The sequence below is a fragment of the Equus quagga genome, chromosome 7, assembly GCF_021613505.1.
Source record: "Equus quagga isolate Etosha38 chromosome 7, UCLA_HA_Equagga_1.0, whole genome shotgun sequence".
NCBI lineage: Eukaryota > Metazoa > Chordata > Mammalia > Perissodactyla > Equidae > Equus > Equus quagga.
This window is the reverse complement of record NC_060273.1, coordinates 1,410,043-1,430,678: the sequence shown is the minus strand read 5'-3', so window position 1 is coordinate 1,430,678 and position 20,636 is coordinate 1,410,043. Positions and strand designations below refer to the sequence as shown.

Sequence of the window (20,636 nt, the reverse complement as noted above, 5' to 3'; positions counted from 1 at the left end):
ATCCTGGGGAGGAAAAGAGCCACCACTGCCAGCCTGAGGACCAAGATGGGATCTGGCAAGGCCAAGGATGCAGTGCAGCCAGGGAGGTGGGAGGCAGCTGAGGAGGTGTGGGGGATGGTCAAGCACTGCAGGGCGGGCAGTCCCATGTCATTCACTGGTTCAGCAGCTGGGGCAGTGTCAGGATATACATGCACAGGAACAGAAACGGGGCTCACAGGTGGTGGGGAGAGCATCCCAGGACATGGCACCGGGCCTCCTGGCACAGAAGGGCCATTTCTGTGGTGCTGGCAGTGAATGCAGGTACGAAGTGGGGACCGTGCAGTGACCACTGGCTTTGGAGGCCTGATTCTCAAGAGCGGAGTGAGGTGAGGGAGGTTAACCCTGATGGGAAGAGGCTGAGGAAAAGGAAGAGGGTGGGGGCAGCACAGGCCGCTGGCGGGACAGAGCAGGGGTTGGCACCCGCCTCTCCTCACCTTGGGAATCCTGGCCCCTGGTAAAAGAAAAAATCAAGAAAAGAAAAAGGCCAACTAGCATAAGGGGGCTTGCCGTGAAGAATAGCCCCTGCTCCCCAGCCCCGTTGCACTGCCAGGGGGGCGAGGGCAGAACAGATGGGGCCCGTGCAACCCTCATGCTCATTGACAGGGTCTGGGGTGCAGAGACTGAGGGGAGTAAGGAAAGGCACCCTGCCCACCTCACGTGCTGCAGGGGTTTCTCCCAGATCATTATTTTTCATTTTGCTTATGGAATTGTGAGAACTAGAAGTTATATTTCTATGTAGTCAAATCTATTGATGATTTCAATTTGTAATTTCTTCCACTGCTCTTAAGCTTTCAGTATTTTGTCTAAAATTTTGGCAGATTTTCATTTTCTTGTCTTTCTTTTTTAAAGCACTCGCATCTCATTCGCCGTTCCCATATCTGCTAGAATAACACTTCTAACAGTCTAACCTAAAGTTCTTGGCATTCGTTGCCTCTGGGAACCGGGCAGTTCCGTTTTCTGTTTCTGTTGTGTGTGCTTGCACACACATTCCTTTACTGTGCCGGGATCAAAAAGAAAGAGATGAGAGATGATGAGCTCTGAGGATATTGGTAGCGTTAATAGGGGTGGCATCTGGCACCTCACGCTTCCTGGTTTGGTCAGCGAGGAGACTGAGACAGCTTCCTTGTTCAGGGACGTGGTGGCTGTGCTGTGGCTGCCATCCAGGCTCCTGGCCCTGACTTCACGGCACAGTGGCTGAGACGCCCGTGGATTGAATGAAAGAAAATGGCTGTGGGGGTGGGGTGCTGAGCACACACAGTAGCTTCAGGAAAAGAGTCCCAGAAGAGGGGCAACGCAGTCCTTGAAAAGCATTCAATGTTGTCTTCAAGATGGCTGCGGAACAGTTTCTCAGATGCCTAAACTACCGCAGAGCAGCTTAATCAGAATCTCAGAGATGGAAACCAAGATTCTCTTTTTCCTTTCAATTCAGCAGGCATTTCTTTTGCAATTTCAACACGAAGGGCAGCTTTTAGGTGCAGTTTTAGGAGCTAGACACACAAAGGACCCACAGGCTGGCCCTGGGAGCTCCCCCAGCTGCTTGGCCTCGGTGGGGCACAGGCAGTTGGCTGAACCTGTCTCCCTCCACCACTGAAACATTTCCTGCAGTTACCAGAGGCCAAGGGGCTCTGTGCTAACATATATTTTTGTTAAAATTGTTTTTCTTAATTGAGGTGAAACTCACGTAACATAAAAATAACCATTTTAAAGTGAGCGATTCAGTGGCACTTGAGACAGAGTATTGTCAACCAGCACCTCTGTCTATTTCCAGAACGTTTTCATCACCCAAAAAGGAGGCCCTGTCCCCATCATCAGTCACTCCCCATTGTCTCCTGCACAAGTGCCTGACAACCCTCACCTGCTTTTCTGTCTCTATGGATTTGCCTGTTCTGGACATTTCATGGAAATAGAATCATACAATATATCGCCTTTTGTGCCTGGCTTCTTTTACTCAACGTAACGTTTTCAAGGTTCATCCACATTGTAACGTATGTCAGTGCTTCATTCCTTTTTGTGGCTGAGTAATATTCCACAGTATGGACTTACTGGTTTTTGATTATCCATTCATCCATTGAGGGACGTTTGGATTGCTTCCGCTTTGGCTGTTGTGAATGATGCTGCTCTGGACATGCATGTACAACCACTATCTTTGAAAGCTCCCAGAAGCTCCACTCTGCAGCAGTGCTGAGAAGCAGGATGCAGAAGCTGATCTTTTCCCTGCCCAGGGAGTGCTGCCGAAGGCTCCCGATCCCATCCTTTTTTACCGTGGACAGTTCTCCATCTCACATGCCAGCCCTGAGGTGTGCGTGCCCAGCTGTCCTCCATCTTTATGGAGTTTACTTTGTTTTTACTCACCTGTGCAAGAATTGGTTTATCAGAATCCAGATTCTTCTTGTTCCCATGATTAATCCACCTTAGCTAAGATGACATCACACGCAAATCGATATTGAGAACAGCTAGACAGTTATTGTCGATCTTCACAATTTTTTAGGATTTGTTTTCAGTTCTCTGAAATTATAGAGTGGTAATTCAATAACCAGTTCAGTGGGATGAGGGTAAGTTGATGTTCAAATTATGAATGCTGGAAGTACGCTGGCCTGTGGGTTGTTAGCACCAGGAGGTGTTTTTCTCAAACGTGGTCACTGTGAGCTCTCCGGTTTTCTCTTCCCCTAGGCTGACAACAGCCCTGATTCTAAAATCTGCTTCTATGACGTGGAAATGGACACGGTGACCATCCTTGACTTCAAGACAGGACAGATTGATCGGAGAGAGACATTGTCCTTCAATGGGCAGGAGACTAAGAAGTAAGACTGGGTTTGCAAAGACTGTGGTTGATAAGCGACGCTCGGTCACTTGTCAGCTTCTAGGCAGGTTGTTGGCAGAGTCGTACTTTAAACTTCAGAAGACACTAGCAGTAAAAACAAGAAGGGAAACCGGAACACCCTAGGGCGACTGGGACAGATCTGAGTCTTTAATCTCTGTTTTCCATGTTCTAAGGTTCTGGAATTATTGGGTAGAAATTTGAGCTTCTGGAAAGGCTGCAGTGTATACAAAAATGGCCCGAATCACAGGGTGGAGAGGAGTGCGGTGAACCTCAGACCTGCCAGCGTCTCTGGTGGCAGGGAATGTCTGTCTTGGTAGAGAATGTATCTCTAGAAAAAATAATTGTCTTAGGGAGTTCATGTGACATATATTTGTAGTTCCTTCTACCACCAAGAAATCTCCGTAGGACTCCAGTGCTTGTACTGTTCCACCTACAGTTCTCGTTTGGTTCTGTGTCGAGTGACGCGTGAGGCAAAAGGAACTGCTCAGAAGGATGCAGGGGTTGACTCCACGCTGTCACTGTGGCAGCAGCGTGGCCGCTCCCGGTCAGATGTATCAGCGGTAAATGCAGAGCAGAAGAGCCTGGACCGATGGTGCCCACGGGAGGGTGGCACTGACAGGGATGCGGGCATCCGTGCCTCAGCTCCTCTACAGCCCTGCTTCCCCGTGCAGCCTCACCCCACACGTTCCCACCTCTCTTTGCCTCGGAATCCTTTTCCAGAACTGTCTTTCACCTGGTGGCTATAGCTCGCACATGCTAGTGGCCCCACCTGAACCCATTCGTCTTCACTTCTCACCTCGTTTAGCTCCACTTCTGTGTCTTCGGAATGTCCCTTGAGTGTCTTGCCGTCACCTCAGAAATCCACCCTCCTTCAGCCTTGCTACCTGATGCCCATTCTCACCCACACCCCTCTCCTTGGTCACCTGGTCCAAAACAACAGAGCCAACCTCGCCTTTCATCCCACTCTCCCTGCCTCTAATCCCCAGTCCTGCTTGTTTTGAATGTCTCTCAGAGTCATGCTTTTACTTCTCAGGAAGCTGGGGAGCCTCTGAGTTGCGTCCTTGTGTCCACCCGCCCCCTCACCAGGCCAGTCCTGCACTACCCCTGGCACTCAGTGGGTCCCCAATAAATGCATCCGTCTACACCTCCAAGCGTATCTCCCGCCCTGCCTTCGGCTCAGTCCTGGAACAGGACGTGTTGGGCATGGTGACATCTGTGAGGGCTGCTGGTTTCCTGCAGGGTCAGGTCCCCGTGCTCTGACTTGTCACCTTCCTCCAGGTGGCGGTCAAATGAAACTGAGTCTTCTGTCAGATGCCTGCCCTCTTTTGGGATCTGATCCATTCTTTGCCACTCGACCCGATTTGTCTCCTACAGTAATGCATTCCAGTCTGGGCCTGTGCAACACAGACTTTTAGAGGTGGGAGAGACCAGGGGTAAATGCAACACAGCACACAGGGTCACGGCTGGGATGGGAACCCCAGCCCTGACCGCTGGGCCACAGCGAAACCACCCAGCAGGGGGCACCATCCCGCTGTGAGGTCTGCCCACTGGTCCTGGGAAAGGCCGTGGGGACTTTCCATGGGACCTCCAAAGGCAAAGCATCGTATTCTGTCTCTCTCCAACTAGACTCCACTAGGACTCTTTCAACCAATTTTAAATCTGAAAGACCATAATCAGACAGGCGGCATCGCAATGTGGTGCAAGAAGATGGTGCAAGCTGGGCAGCCAGAGAAATGGAGACCCTGATTGTGTTTCGGAGGTTGAAAGCAGGAACACTCTTCTCAGTATTCAGGATGGGTCTTTCTCTTTCAGAAGCCACGCCTTTGCAGATGAGAGACTGACCAATCTCATTCCTGTGAGCCATTTCTGGGATCAGAGCGAGCCCAGGCTGTTCGTGTGCGAAGCTGTGCGGGAGGTGCCGGGAGCCCAGCTGCTGCCCACAGACAAGAAGCCCCACGCCGAGGATGGCGCAGGCCCCTTGGTACCACAGTCGCTGCGACGCGGTTGTGCTTAGACAAGTGGGGACTTTAGACATGGGCTCAGGACCTTGGTTTATAGGAAAGCTGTTGAGAAATTCATTCCCGCAGAGCAGAGCATCCTCTGTAGGAGGCATGCCGTCCCTCTCTCCCCTCTGGGTTTGTACCAGGGGGCTGGCCCCACCCTTTCTGTCGGGTCTGACTCACCCTGTCTACTTCAGTTCTCCTTATCTCAGCTGTCACGTGTTGTTTCTCTCGAGGGCAGAGCCCTGTACTGAAACAGTTAATATGAACGAATCCCTTGATGGGAGTACCTCCTGTACTGAGCTGCGGAGGCAGCATGCCGACTCCTCATTCATTTCCTCCAACAAGGTCGATTGCCACTGCAGCGGCCTTCTCGCATCGGTCACTGCCCTCTGCTCTCGCCACCACACTCCCCAGCTCTGCAGGGCCGCCTGCCCTACATTGACGACTCTCTGGGCCCCGTCTCCCTCTGAAGGGGCCGGGAGTCTGACACTTCTCAAGACTTGTGTGCTGCGGGGCATCCGGTGTTCCCTGGGGAAGCCCAGCAGTCTGCCGTGCCTCTCTGACCCACCTCGTTCCAAGAGGGGCTTCTAGGCAGGGCCCTCAGTAAGTCAGCAAGGACAGCCAACCCTGTAACTTCAGGGGGCTTGTCTCCCACCAAAGGAATTTCCTTCTGGGAAGGTAAGAGTTTGGGCCCCAAGATTATCAGCAGTGACCACACCCTGAGATTCTCAGAAGCCAGGCCGGTCCTTGGTTCCAAAACACTGAGTGGTAAAATGTATTGAGGTGGCATCTCTCTCATTGGAGTGGGAGAAGCGAAGACATGGCCAGAGGAATTTTCTTCAAGGTAGAGGGCCTGGTGACAAGTCTAGGCAAGCAGTGAGGACCTGCAAATTGGTAAGGAGTGAAGGATGAGGGAGTGCACGTGTGAAGGGCGCTTCCTGGCAGCTTGATCAGGTAGCCCTTTGGTCTTGGTGAGGAAGATGAGAAATGGTAAGAATTCACGCACAAGGGGAGGCCCTGGCACCCTCGGCCTCCTGTCTGTTTCCCGTTCAAAGGGACTGTGGGTGAGGCTGCTGCTCCGAATCACATGCAACAGGGTGCCGAGAGAACCAAGCCTCCTCGTGTGTCTTCCCTGTACCAGGAAAGCAGAAGAGAGAGTCTTTTTGTCATCATTGCCCTTGTTGATTTTTAAATCAGATTTTTAAAAATGGAAGGGAGTATCTTTTTTTTTTAATTTTTATATTGTCTACCAACTTTTTTCATTTTATCTCCCTAAGCCCCCCGGTACATAGTTGTGTGGGTTTTTTTTAGTTGTGGGTCCTTCTAGTTGTGGCATGCGGGATGCCGCCTCAGCATAGCTTGATGAGCGGTACCATGTCTGCACCCAGGATTCGAACCGGGGAAACCCTGGGCTGCCGAAGCAGAGTCCATGAACTTAACCACTTGGCCACAGGGCCGGCCCCAGGCGGTAACTTTTGAAACTGAGCTCTTTTGAGTTTCATTCACCAACTCTGGTAGGAATGATTAGTCTTTGCTACGAGAAAATCAGGCAGTGAGAAGGGTCTAGTGGTTCTCAAAGCTAATGAGGTGCATCCTTCCAGAGGATGCATCAGTTTTTCCAGAGTGCAGCAGATTGCAGTGGAGACCGGTGTGGCTGCCACATGTCCTGGGGAGGAAAGCAGATTCTCGGTGTAAGAGTGTGCTTGGCCCTCTGTTTTCTCTGTGTTTTATGTAAATATCTTAGCAACAAAGATAGGAATTAGATGCAAAATAGAAAAGTATATCAATGAATTAAAAACAGAACATTTCCCCTTTCCCAGGCGGACGTATTGATTCTGTCCTTCTTCATTTCTGAAGAGCACGGCTTCTTGCTTCAGGAGAGCTTCCCCCAGCCTCCCACCTTCCAGACTCTTCTGGGAATCGAAGTGCCCCATTACTACTTCACAAGAAAGGTGCGAGCGAGGGGTGTGGGGGGTGGGGGACAGTCCTCCTGGCCGCACCAAGGAGCTGCAGTGGCTGCGGTGGGAATGTGCCCTCGGGCTGCCACAACTCACCTCTCATTAAATAAGGCAGACCATCTGCTCTCATTTGTCCCCTAAAATTCTAGCAAATGTGAGGTGTCCCAAGTTAGGAGAATTACCAGATATGGCTTTGCTCTCAGGACACAGTTGTCCTGACAGGAAGTGTCCTCCCAGATTTCCCCTGAAGGCACCATGCCCTTCAGCTTTCCTCTTGTCTTTTTTTATTCTAGCTACCTTTTGCAAATTATCTAGTCCTGTATCCACTGTAGGGAATTTAGAAACAAGAAATAAAGACCAAAGAGGATCTCCAGAGTCCCATCCCAGAGACGGCCACAGGGACCAGCCTCGCATGTCACCTTCCAGGAGGTTTCTGTACTTACCCACGTGTGTGCACATTATCTACACGGGCGGGTTTTAGCACGTGATAGACGGGGTCGTTTTCGGCACACACAGGCACACCCCCACTGGGTTATTTTGGACAACTTACTTGCCTTCCCCGAACTTGGTCTCCTCATCTCCGTGGCCCTTGCTCTGTGCTCCCTGGCTGCTCCTTGATTTGTGAACATTATCTGATGAGTGTGTGGGGGTCTCTGGCTCTAAGGCTCTGCTGGAACTTCACGTGTAATGGTGTACGTGTTGAAAACAACAATCTGGGCATGGTGGGGTAACGTTTTCCCTAGTTCACCACATAAAACAACATGGCGTGGCCACTGGAGGTTGGCACAGTGAGCACTTGGTGCCCTGCACCTTTGCTTGTGTTAAAACCGAGTCACCTTTGTGACGATCGGAAACAGGTTCATGTGATTCCAGATTCTGGAGTCCCGGAGCTCTGTCGATGCCCATAGAATAATTCCCTCATTTTAAATGGATTTGTACCACAAGACTGACATTTTTTTTTTAATCTCATTCTTATTTAGTGCTCCTTATGCATTTTCATTTCTCTTTGATTTGAGAACTCAAAAAGTTGTGAAAGAGCCTTTAAATTCTTTCTGTTGAGTTTCCCCCGTGATTTTCACGTCCTGGACTTAGGTTTCTCATGCACGTTTGTGCGTCCTTTCCTTCTCTCTCTCCCTCGTCTCCCTCTGCACCCCCTCTTGTGGTTGTCCCGGAGAGGAGGCGTGTGAAATGACATGGCAAGTACGGCTCCCCCCTTAGCACCCGTCGCCTTCGGGGCACTGACTCTGAACCTGCTTGCAGAGCCGCTTTGGCCAGGTTGGTCGGGAGCCTGAGCCTGTGTCAGCTGTCTTTACTAGAGCGGCAGGCGCACGTCGCTCAGCAGAGTTCTTGTCCTGGCTCCACGGATGGTGAACTGTCTGTCACCCAATGTCTGTGGTGCAGGAAATAGTTCCTTTACCTGCATTTGTAATATGGGAAATCTTATTAATTTGACCTCTAGCCATAAAATGTTGTGTTTCTTTAAAAGCTGCCCTTCTTCAGATTACTGACCTGTATTCAGGTCCCTCGGCCCAGCGTCCCAGAGGTTCCCTGTCCTCACACTCGAGGGTGTGGATGACAGTCAGACTGCCCTGGGTCCCCAGCTCCTGCGTGTGATGGGGGCAGGTAGCTCAGTCCCTCCCTCACAGAGCTGTGACAAGGATCCAAACCGAGAGCGGAGGCGAGTGAGTGGGGCAGGTGGCATGGTGAAGCACAACCCACGGGTGCCTTGTTTCTGTGAGACTTCCCGAGAGTGCTCACAGCGTGCAGCGTTCTGATTAGAACTCGCTATCACATCCACAGCAAGGCTGACGGAGGTCAGGCCTCTGCCCTGTGCTTTGTTAAGACAACAGGCAGCAACTCCCCCAGTCGATTTTGTGTGTGCACATTTTCTGAAGGTTTCCCACTCAACGCCAAGTCAGTCCAAACTCTGCACACTCGGCCTCCTGCCTGGTGTGACCCAACCTACACACGGCCCCCACCCCTTAATTTAAGCTGCCCTGGACATGGGCTGCCGCAGGGCCTTTGTTTATGCTCTGCTCTGTGCGTGGAAGGGTCTCACCATCCACAGCTGTGTCTCACAAATCCTAGCAGTGTTTCAAGGCCCAAGTCAAGTGCCCTCTGAAGTTGGGGACCGCAGGTGAACTTCAGAAGGAGCAGTGAGATGGAAGAGCTGCTGGGGCCTCAGCTGGGGGCAAGGGGTGGAAGCTAGCCTCGAAGAAGTCACCGAGGACCAGCAGATACAAGACCGGTGACTTGCTGGGGGAGCTGGGTCCAAGGAGGGTGGATCACGACCCGCCTTTACACAGGGGAGCGTGTGCATTGGAGAAATGAAGCTGCAGAGGGAAAGAAGATGATGCAAAGCACAGAGGGTGGTGGGTGTGGGCTCCAGCCCAGAGGAGAGCGGTGGGGCATGTGAGCAGAGAGCAGCACCCAACAGGGAGGAAGGGATCTGACATTTGAGGATGATGAGGGTGTCGCCCCCTCAGGAGCTTGTATCTCAAGGTGCCAGGTATCAAAAGGCCTCAGGAGGCCGGCCCACGCTATAAAATCGCACTCGTGCTGGGAGCCTAGGGTGCTCTTCCTCTGCTCGCGTCTGTCTGGGGAGCCCTGCACCAGCTGACGGCCCTTCTGAGAAGCACCGGTGCAGGGGACGGCACACCACTGATCCAGGTGCTCGCTTTGGAAAGTTCTGCCTGAATCATGCTGGGCTTACTTAATTTTAAGACTTTGTGCATATGTACATGTGTCTGACTAGACAGTAAAGACTCTACTTTACAAAACAAACCTGGGAGGTGGGAATTTTCATAGCCATTTTTAACTGTTGAAATGTTGACATTAGTGCCTTAGAGCCTGAAAGACAGGCTCCTGCACAGACCACCTCATTCATCTGCTGTCTGAAACCAGAGCCACAGCTCTGATGACTTGGAATGATTACAGACTCTCCTTGCACTGAGCAGGGCCTGTTGCTGAATATCCATGTCTGTCTGCAGAGGGACCCCCATTGCTGATACACGTTTCAAGGAAGAGACTTAGTGTAGGCATTAGCTTTATGTGAATTGACGAATAAGCAGTACCTTTTGTCCCTCAGCCAGGAGAAGCAGACAGAGAGGACCAGGTGGATTCAGGGTACCACCGCATCCCCCAGCTGGTGGGCAGGAGACCCCTGCGAGACTTCGTGGGGCTGGAGGACTGTGACAAGCCCACTCGGGACGCCGTGCTCAACTTCAGCTTCTTCGTCACCGTCGGAGACATGGACGAAGCTTTCAGATCCATCAAGCTCATCAAAAGGTGAGAATTTTGTTCCCTGAGGTCTCAAAGGGATGTGCACGCCTCTTAGATTTCTTTGTGTCTCTCTTCTCCTACAAAATGGGATTCTACGAATCATTAACTCTTCTGTGACTACATTATGGTGTGTTTCACAGTCTTTTCACTCAATGCAACGTTGTTACACCTGCAGATGCCAGGACGCACCTGGCACATTGTATGCACAGCAGGTTTGTTTTGCTGCAGCACAGCTGGGCATGGGGAGCAGATGAGCTCAGCTCTCAGCCTCTGCAGTGGTGGAGCCTCTTGGGGTGTTATTTAGTTGTTTTGATTTATTTTAAAAGTGTTCTGGACACTTGCTAGTCAAAAGTTGTGCAGTTGCTAAATATTTGGAATACCTGTCTTTCTGGGAATAACTGCTACCAAACAGAAAAAGTTTGGATAATAAACATTCAAAACAGTATAGTGAAAACACAATTAAAATTGCTCTAAAAGAAGATTTCAGGGGCCGGCCCCGTGGCCAAGTGATTGGGTTCGCGTACTCCGCTGCAGCAGCCCAGGGTTTCGCTGGTTCGGATCCTGGGCACTGACACGGCACCGCTTATCAAGCCATGCTGGGGTGGCATCCCACGTGCCACAACTGGAAGGACCCACAACTAAAAATACACAACTATGTACTGGGGGCCTTGGAGAGAAGAAGGAAATAAATAAAATCTTAAAAAAAAAAAAAAGCATTTCAGTCAAGGGCTGTCTACAAGTGGCTTCTCTGTCCTGAGAGAATTCAGCAGTTCTTCCCAAGAGCATTCATCAGATTTCAATCTCCGAAGAGTAGAAAAAGTATTGAAGAATGAGAGCAGAGTGGAAAGAGCAACATGGAGATTAAGTTGCCTGGAACAAGGCCCTCATGTGCGGTGATGGTGTCTGTAACATAGAAGCACCTTTCAAGATAGCACGTGACCCCTAGTCTGTTGTGTTATTTCTGAAACAGCACAGCCAAACCTTGTTCCCGTTGGAAGGGCCTTTCCCTCACTGGCCCCGTGGACAGGAGGACTCCTAGCTTGAGATGGGAAGCCGAGCACTTGATGGTGCAGCCCAGCTCTCTCTGACCGCGCCTCTTTTCGTGTAAACCCCATCACAGACTGACTGACCACATGGCCAGCTTTAAAACTTTAATGTACATATGTAGTCATATACATAATTTTATTAAAATTGTACATCTTAAATATTCCATCATTCTTTCAAAAAACAATTATTTTTAGCATATGATTGGGAAAATCCAATGTAAGAAAGAAGCTCAGTGGGAGGAAGGTCCGACCTAAATGTTCCATGAGTGTGCTGGCTGCGGGACGGGAATCTGGTTATCTCTGCACTGTGTGTGCTGAGTCTGTTGGAGATGGTAAGGCCATAGATGCTTCTGAATCATTCTCCATCACTTTCTGTTTTTTAAAGCACTGACCTCAATCCACCATTTGTTCTGACAGAAGACAAATTTCTGGGGTGATACAGGCTTCAAATTCCAGGCTGGCCACCTCACATTCTCTGAAAGGTTGAAAGCCACAAAGCTAAATGTTCCTTAGCAGAGTCAGTCTGGTGTGGGGGAGGCAGCCAAGTGGCCCCGGGTCTGACCCTGGCTGTGCCACCCACTCCCAGTGTCAGTTTGCTGGGCTGGAGGGTGACGAGAGTGACTCCCGCCTCCAGGTGGCGTGGGTCAAGCAATGCAGCACATGGGAAGCGTCTGGGCCTGGTGCTTCGCGGACTGTCCTTGGAGATGTGGTCAGGTGGTCCCCAGTCCTGGGTCCATGAGGGCATGGTCCAGTTTGAAGCTTGGGATGCAGCTCTCGGGTGTTTTCTGTTCAGCCTAGGGGTTACGGCTTACCCACTTCTTACGGGTTCAGGCCCAGGGTGTGTGGCATCAGTGCAGTATCCTGAAGGCCTTCTGTGGCCCACCAAGCATTTGCTGAAGATAGGTTAAAGATTTTTCTAGGAGAAAATAAACCAGTCTCTCTGAATTTTTTTTAAACAAATAGACTTTCTCCCTCTTGCTCCCCCAACTGTGGATCTGCTGTCAGGCAGCCCCAGTCCAGAGTGTGCAGGAATGTGGACTTGGAGGCTCAGTGAGTGGAAGCGCGAAACCGCATGAGTGCCCCCAGCTGTGCTCCCGCCAGCTCTTCAGACTGCTTCAACCCTTCTCCTGCTGCCCGCCCACAAAAGTGACAGTAAAATGGACCCAATTCTTGTCACCCATGTGGTAGTGTAGAGGGATAAAACACAAGTTTTAGACAGTGGTAAGAGGTTTGCATTTTATTTTAACTTAGAAAATAATGGGGAGCAAACGGACGTTGCTAACACGACCCTGTCACAAAGCTGTAACCATCTGGTTATAACTCTGAGTCTCCCGAGCAAGAACATGGACAGTTCAAGAAATCTTCTCAGGTCCTCCACTTTACCAAAGTAAATGTGACCAGGGACACCCCTCTCAGCAGATGCAGAATAAATTAATCCCAGACCAAGGTGCAGAGCAAGGCGGCCCCGCCTCCTGCGCGCGTCTCCGGTGCTCGTCTCATCCTCGGGATGGGCGAGAGTGTGAAGCCGAGTTGTGGGTGTGTCAGAAGGAGGGTGGCACAGACGATATATGATCATGTAATATATTTATATATAACACAATAAACATACCTGTGTATTGTACATATTTATATATAGGAAACCAAACAGATCACCGCAGTCCCTCGGTTTCTAGACTGTTCCCTTATATGGATAAAGTCCTGAGCAGGCCTCTCCCCAGGGACGCTCAGCACGGTGACTCCACATAGTCATTGTCCAGCCCACGGCGAAACCGCGCAGTCAGTGAGCGGCTGATGACAATCACCCGGGGCCCCATGCAGTCCTCTCTCCTGTGAAGAATGTTCCAGATGAGCATGGCAGCTGCCAGAGTGGCCAGAAGGCAGGCACCAATGTTCAGGTAGCAAGACCAGGACAGGTTGGTATATGGGCCGATTCTGTAGAACGTCACCAGCCCGATGACCAGGACAAAACCTGCAGACAGAAGAGAAGTGTTCAGAAAGCCTTACTGGGAGCCAGGAAAGGGCCTGTGGAAACCTGTGACGTGGGGACCAGGCACAAACACAGCATCTGTTTCCTTCCCTGCCCCCTCAGTGCTCCCCAGTGGGCCACGAGCCCAGTTCGTGGTACTGTTGCTTCAGCGTTGAGCTGCATCTCGTTGGGCCTCTGTGGGTTTCCTGACCTTTGGGTCTGGTGGCCGTGGAGGGGTGTTGTGTGTTCACTCAGTCCTGGCATGGAATAATTTCTAGGGGGCCCTGTAAGAAACCAGTGTGGTCCTGGTTTGCTCTTCTGTGACCTGCCAGGTGTCAGGCCATTTTCTTAGTTCCCCTTTGCACGGAGGTGGCGCTGACACTCACTTCCCCTCACCTCCAAACAAACCCAGTAGTAACTGTGGCAGGGCCGCTCTGACTTTATAAACACTTAAATTGTTCGAGGTGAAAGTAAACACAGAAATTTTTAAAATCTTACTGGAAACAAGCAGACTGGTATTTAACTTACTCTGAATTCCTGTTCTAAGGAATTTTCTTATTCTTAGCATTTGCTTCTAGAGGAAATAGAGATTTTCTTTCAAAACTCAAGACAGCCTAGGGCTGCACCCTTAGGGAGGGGGCAGAAGCCTAGACTGGAGACATGTCCAGGTCTCCCGCGGGCGTGTTTGGTTTCTCCTCTCACTTCTGAGCAGATGCATCTGGTTCTGGAATTTCCGTCTCACTGCACACCCCCATCTCTTGCTTATTTTCCCTCTCTACCCTTCTCTTCTCTCTCCCAAGTCTGACAGCAGGGAAGGAGAGGGGCCATGCTAGGACTGGGCAGAGCCCTGCCTGACCTCCGGGAGCACGCTTGTTCACGTTCAGTGAGTAGTTAGTACCACGGCCTCATTACTTTTATGGTTTTATCTGTAAGGAGCTGCAGAGACTAGATTTTATTAGTTCCTATAATACGAAAACCAGGATTTCATGCCCAGGATCTGTCGACCAGGATAACAGGGCGCTGATGTTTGGTGGTGTTCCCTTCTGGATCTCGTCTGGAAACCTCAACTGCTGGGACGGAGAAGGAGATGCCACCACCGTCCTGCTGCCACGTCCCTCCTCGTCCCCCAACACCGTCAGACCCCTTGGCTGGGAGGGGCTGGATGAGCAGACAAAGCTGAAAGGAGCTGTGGGGTCCAGTGGGGGCCGTGGCTAGCAAGAATGAGGAGAGCTGGGCAGAAGCAGAGGCCTGGGCAGCAGGAGCCCCGTCTTTCCCCCCCAGCACCCCACCCTCTGCTGTGTTGACCTGGCTGAGTCTGTTTCTTGGAACTCAAAATACCCAATGAGGACAAAGGCTCTCCACAACCCAGAACGGCTCAGATGGAACTCCCTGGCCTCTCGGACCCGTCCACATCTCCTGCCCTGGGCTCCAAGCAGGCCAAGCTGCCCACTGTGGTCCCTTTGCCAGCCCTGCACTGTGACATCCGTACGTCTGTTCACGCTGGTCCCTCCACTCCCCACAGCCTCCCCTGCTTTCCTCAGGAAACCAGATCATGCATGACCCAGTGTGGCCCCAGAGCAAAGGGCAGCAGCGTGCCAGATAATGGTTCTAGTAACTGTTAGAAATCAGTGCCGGGGGTGGGGTCAGGCTTGAGTTTCTAAAAACATAAGCATTATGGTCTCATCATCACAATACCTCCCAGAAAATGTGAATTACACAGTATGTGCCTCGGTCGTGTCTTAAACAATGATGATGGTGACGAATCTCTATGTTAATTCTCTGCAGTACTTTGTGGAGCTTTTTATACATGGAAAGCTTCTGGATACTTCCTTTCTGTTAAAAATAACTAACTCTGTCATGCACATATACTGACAAAAAGAAAATTCTGGCATTTCTCTCTCCCAGTGCAGAGTGCATCCTCTGCTCACAATGTTGTGGCACTGAGTTTTGTGTTAATAGGGAAAGGAATTAGAGCCTGTGATGAAAATGAAAATACTTTTTATGTCGCTTCCTTCGTTTTTACTACATCTTTGGGCAATTTTTGCCAACCAAAGGAGCTTGTTATGCCTTGTTCAGCAAGACCCTGAAGGATGGGGACAGGACAGGAACATAGGGGGAGTGCATAAGGATGCCAGCATGGGTCTGAGAGGAGGAGAAAGGACAGCAGGGCCAATGGGCGCCTTTGGATGGGGGAGACATGCCAGCCGGCGCGGTATGGAAGACCATCACAGCTAGAAGGAATTTACCCAAACAGCAGCAACTGGTTGGCGTCAGGTGCCTGCCCCAAGGAGGGATACAGATGCCCACCCTCTGCCGTGGTTGAAGCCTATTTTCTCCCTTTTACTAAGCTTCCTTTCAGTTTGTGTGTGTTACAGGAACGTTTTCAAAATCTGTTATGTGGCTTTGGTTCCAATTCCACAGCATCATTCATCAAAGTGGAACAGTGTGAAAGAATTAGGCCTTCCCACAGTCTCCAGGGCACAGCTCAGTCAGTTGACCTGGTGGGGGGCGGTGTTTACGTCACTGATGAATAAAGAGAGGACCTTGAATTTCACTGCAAGACATTTTAGTGGAGACTTGTGAATTATGAGAACTGGATTGAAAGAGGTGACCCCAAACTGGAAAGGACTAAAATGCACTCATTCATCAGACTGGCCAGAATTAGAAAAGGAGAAAGCACCAAGTGTGGTCCTAGGCACGAGGCAGAGGGGACCCACCTGCCCTGAGATGGAGCTCACTGAGCACAGCCACTTGGGACAGTGCCGTGCTGCCCTGGGACCTGCGGTTCTGCTCCAGGATTGCAGCCAAGTGAAACCCTCGCCCATCATGGGAAACACAGCCATGGCCGCAAATCAGCAGCACCCGAAATGTATGTCCACTGGAGATGGTGAGCTGCGGACAGGTGCTAGGATGCATGGGCAGCACCACACAGGGCGAGCCCTGCAATGGTGGTGCCCGAGGCGGAGTGGCCAGGAACACACAGGACTGCTCCTCTGTGCACGGTTCCACTAGGCTCAGCCATCAGGACGCCTTTTAGGAAAACTTGGGGAGGAAATGAAAGTATAAAGAAAACCAGCAGGCAGCTGACTCAAGCACAGGACAGCAGTTCCCCCGGGGGCGCCAGGGCGCAGCAGGGAGGGGCGCGGGGACTTCTCAGTGTTCATCTCCTTTGGTCTTCAGTAGCACATGTGTGTTTCATTGAGTCCTTTGAATGTATAGTCACAATAAGATGTTGAGAATGTTTTCGAAATGCAGCTAACTAAATTCTCCAATTAACAAGAACTTCCCAAAGGTCATCATGATGCTAGCAACAGGCCTCCACATTTGCACATTTCCTGGTCATGCTCTTGGCCTTGTAGGGGACATTAATGCATTTGACACCCTTCAGCCCTCTCCCACAGCTGCACCGTCATCTTTGTAAGACTCACGCCGTGTCTCCGCACTCAGCATGCCCCCACAACATCTGCTGCCCTAGGACGCACTGCAGACAGCACACCTCGGCCTGGCCTGGCCTGGCCTCTCCTCCCCTGCCACTGGCTGCCCCGTCTCCATCCCACTACGGCCACACTGGTCCCGCTTCGCTCCTCTGAGATGCCAGGTTGCACCCTCTCCAGGCCTTTCCGGGTGCTGCTGTCCCTGTGCTTCCTCAGCCCTGGGGAGGGGGACTGCCTCCTGTCCTGTCCTCCTGTCCCTGCTCCTTCAGCGCTCAGCTCAGAGGGCCGGGTCCTGAGTCAGCCTCCTCCAGCTGTTGTCCCTGTAGCTGGAGTATGGCCCACCCATTGATCTTGGCCTCCCAGAGAGTTGCCCAATAATTACTTGTTGAGTGAATTATTTGAGACAAATCCAAATAGATCCCATAATGCAGAATAGAAGGCAATGTGAACCCTGGGAAAGGAGACGTGATGCATAATGGCTTCCACACTCAAGTCCTCTAAGCTGTTGAGTGACCACAACCGTCAGAGGGAGAGGACCCCGTTAGCCATGACTGAGTAGATGCCGCTCAGCCTGGAGCTGGTGCTGCTGTGCTGCTGCCTTACAAAGTTAGCAGAAGGGCACGTTGATTCCCAAACCACCCATGTGCAGTAGTCACGTGTGCACATGTTCAGCAGACCAGTGCCTACTCCACTTGTGCTGGGAACCATGCTGGGCATGGCCCACTCCAGGGGCTGAGGCAGGGTTGGTCTGTCCTTGGGAACTGGTGTTGTTCTTGGGGAAATGAAGATGAGGTTAATCCCCTCAATTTGGTGTGCCAAGTGATAGAGGCATTCAGGACGAATGGTGTGAGAGTGAGGAGGAGGTGCTGTGCCAGGGAGCGGGACATGGGCTGGGCAAACCCTCCTGGAGGGCGGCGTTGGTCTGGGCCTTTGACATCAGGAGACTCCACGTGTGGAGAGATCACTCTGAACTCCAAGGAGGGAAAATATTAATTTATGGAACCAGTCCACGGTGTTTAGGCAGAGCAGCCGCAGGCTTCCCAACCCCTGGGCAGTGCCAACATGCCATCCCAGCCCTGAGTGGCAGGGGGCCCCGTCACAGGGCAGGTCGCCGGAGACTGCCCTCTGCATGCATCACAGGGTTACTTAACTGTATTGTTACTTATTTTCTTAAGATCAGTACTGTATGTTTTTGAAAATAGAGTAGGCTGTTATTTTGTTGCCATTTCAATCTGTTTATTACTTCCTCCCTACGATTGGCTGTATTGCCTGCTGGCTGTATTGCCTGCAGCATGCACAGACTCAGGTTTCAGAGTGTGCAACTGCTTCCAATCAAGAATGCTACTTTAGGGGCCGGCCCCGTGGCCGAGTGGTTGAGTTCGGTGGCCCAGGGTTTCACAGGTTCGGATCCTGTGTGCAGCCATGACACCGCTCATCAGGCCATGCTGAGGCAGCATCCCACATGCCACAACTAGAAGGACCCACAACTAAAAATACACAACTATGTACCAGGGAGCTTTGGGGAGAAAAAGGGAAAAAAAAGAATGCTATTTTTTTGTATCACAAGATGAAAGAACACTCGGGGGTGTGAATAATTGATTGAAGAAGTATAAATTCACATATGCACAAACAACCCGGGCATAGCCACCTACATCCTGAAAACACAGGTGGGAAAAGTGATAGAGATGATGGATCAGGTATAAACGCAGTCTCACAGAGGGACTTTTTACAAAGAGAAATGAACAAGCCGAGTCTCTGCCTCTTTCGTTGTTTGTCTTGAGAACGTGCTTAATGCCCAGCAGTAAGTGGCGTGGCTGGCTGGCTTCAAGCGTGGTTTTGGGTATGTTTCACTGCTCTAGCTGGCATAATCCACAGGCTGCACCTCATGTGGCTTTTTCAACTTAGAATATATGTAGTCAGAGAAACAGTTTGTTTCCCTAACATTAAAAGAATACATTTAGAAAAACCGTCTCCTGGAGGATACAAAGAAGCTACTAGAACCGTGGACACAGGTGCTGAGCCACAGGAAGAGCCTGAACCATGCGATGCATGTCATGGGGCTGGCCCAGGGACATGTGGCCTCCGCCGTCGCCCAGCGCTGCTGCTGGGGAGCATCCACAAGGCTCTAGCGATTGGCAGTCATCCAGCCCGGCCCGGGGTCCGCGGGGCGGTATATTCTGAACAGACACGTGGAACTCAGGGGTCTTGCGTGGGTGCCACATCTCAGCAGTAAAAAGCCATCAAGACACAGAAAGGCAGGGGCTCATGTGGCCACATGGCCTCACTGCATGCCAACAGCCTCAGCCTTGATGTCAGACCATCGCCGTACGTAGACATCCCTCTGAACTCAGATGAGCCCTTTCCTTTCACCAAGTCCTCTAGCTGGGGGAGAGGAGCGAGGTGGAGCAAGTAGAGCCGGGCTGCAGCCGGCCTTACTCCTCAGGTTTTCTGTCTCTGTCACAACCTACTGTTGAGACCCCCTTTCTCCTCAGAGTTGTCCCCAAAGACTTTTCTCCCAAGATTTTCAGTGATGTTAATGTTCGTCCAGAAACAAAGCTAAGGACGAGTTTTAGCAAACACACTGAGTTCTGCACATGGATCGATTTCATCCTCATGAATTCATATTTCCAAAGCAAACAGGCCCTTCCTGTGAGCTGGCTGCCGCAGGCGTGTGATTCACAGCTCAGCCTGCAGAGCGCCCCTTCCCTCTCTCTTCCTTCCTGCCTGCTTCCTAGGGCTTCGGTGTCTGTCACAGGGCCTTCCTTTTGAATGACTGTCAAGCACATGCAGGTGGCATAAGTGGAAAGACCAAGGGGCTGAACCCTGAGCTCTTCACACAGCACCCTGCCTCAGCATTGTGTGACAGCAGGACTTGCAAAGTAGGTGCCTGTGACTGAGATCTTAGTGTGACAGCCTCGAAAAGAGTATTTACAGAGCAAACTCATGAATGGACCGACACAAGGCACGGCTGTGGTTGGGATTTTCCATTTGTGAGCAATAAAATGATGGTGATGCAAATGTTCCTCCCTAAGGCAGAGATTCTGGGAAAGGACAAGCTAAGGACGATACGATCAATAGGATCGTATGCTTCCAGGGGAGCTGAAGCTCCGAAGTGCTGTGTGATGTCCCAGCACTGAGCAGCACAGAGGAAATGGAAGAAGGAAGAAATGGGAGTGTGGTTGGGATGGAGACTGGTGCTTGGGAAGTAGGTACAAAGGACAGAAAAGCAAATTCTCTAGACCAAGCAAAAAAATTGTATATTCTCATAAGAAGGTCCTCGAGTCTAAGGAAACCTCACATGCCACCAGCTGATGAGATGCCAAGACAGTTACCTTTATCAGCCCGACGGACCTTTGAGGACTGATGAGATCAGCATTCAGGGCACAGGATAGTTGCCCTTAGTGTGTTTATAGGTATCACCTTCATAAGAAAAAAATCAAGATTTCCAGAAGTGGAGAGAGGGAGCCAGCAGACATGAAGCTGTGTGAGGCGTTCAGCGGCTTTGACCAGGTTCCACAGTAAACTCCTCTCTCAAAGTCGTCCTGCTTGAACGTGAGAGGCTTTGCATCACGAGGAGGGGACCTGCTGAGCCAGGAGATAGAGGACAGCCCAGAGCCTGGCACCAGAAGTGGTCTTAGGGAAGACATGTCCGTCAGCTGCAGGACGTGTGTGCAGGGGCAGACTCACTCTGCAGATGGCTGAATTCTCCCAAGTGCCAAGTTACAGAACTCAAGATGCAAGTGGCCAGAAACAGACGAGTGCAAGTTTTCTTATTTGGGAGCAGAGCACGAGGGCTCGGGCCTGCTGCTCAGCTTCCGTAAAAGGAGATGAAAAACCATTGGAGAATGTTCCCAAGGAGAGCGCAGTGCCGTTATGAACTCAGTCCAGAATAAAACATGACACTGCCAACTCCTGCAGAAATGCCTCTACATTTGTACTTTAACTCATCATTGTGTTGTGGTTTGTGTAATTTAAGAAAAACTGTAAGTCTGAGAAAGGTCCAGGGTCACTCAAATGACTAACGCAGAAGCTCGACTAAAACTTATGCAAAGATGCAAGGTGAGGGGTACTTATGGTCAAAGCTAAT

General features: G+C 51.0%; 2 protein-coding genes across 4 annotated transcripts in view; one reads left to right on the top strand and one right to left on the bottom strand.

Annotated features, from left to right (window-relative positions):
- The window catches only part of IFT140 (intraflagellar transport 140), an 89,903-nt gene that overhangs the window by 34,671 nt on the left and 34,596 nt on the right, over nucleotides 1–20,636 (top strand). For both annotated transcript variants that reach the window (XM_046665716.1, XM_046665715.1), the window contains exons 15-18: nucleotides 2,710–2,840; nucleotides 4,673–4,841; nucleotides 6,684–6,815; nucleotides 9,910–10,109. In XM_046665716.1, the coding sequence (XP_046521672.1) occupies nucleotides 2,710–2,840; nucleotides 4,673–4,841; nucleotides 6,684–6,815; nucleotides 9,910–10,109 (632 nt within the window). The remainder of the gene's footprint in view (nucleotides 1–2,709; nucleotides 2,841–4,672; nucleotides 4,842–6,683; nucleotides 6,816–9,909; nucleotides 10,110–20,636) is intronic.
- TMEM204 (transmembrane protein 204) overlaps nucleotides 11,242–20,636 on the bottom strand; it is a 21,699-nt gene continuing 12,304 nt past the window's right edge. Inside the window, exons 3-4 of one of the 2 annotated variants that reach the window (XR_006889303.1) lie at nucleotides 12,759–13,118; nucleotides 11,242–12,065 (exon numbers count right to left, since the gene is read on the bottom strand). Coding sequence is in view for 1 of the 2 variants with exons in the window: in XM_046665720.1 (XP_046521676.1) it covers nucleotides 12,874–13,118 (245 nt within the window). In the remaining variant the exon portion in view is untranslated. Of the gene's footprint in view, nucleotides 12,066–12,371; nucleotides 13,119–20,636 lie in introns of those variants that run through there. The other variant, XM_046665720.1, reaches the window with a different exon arrangement.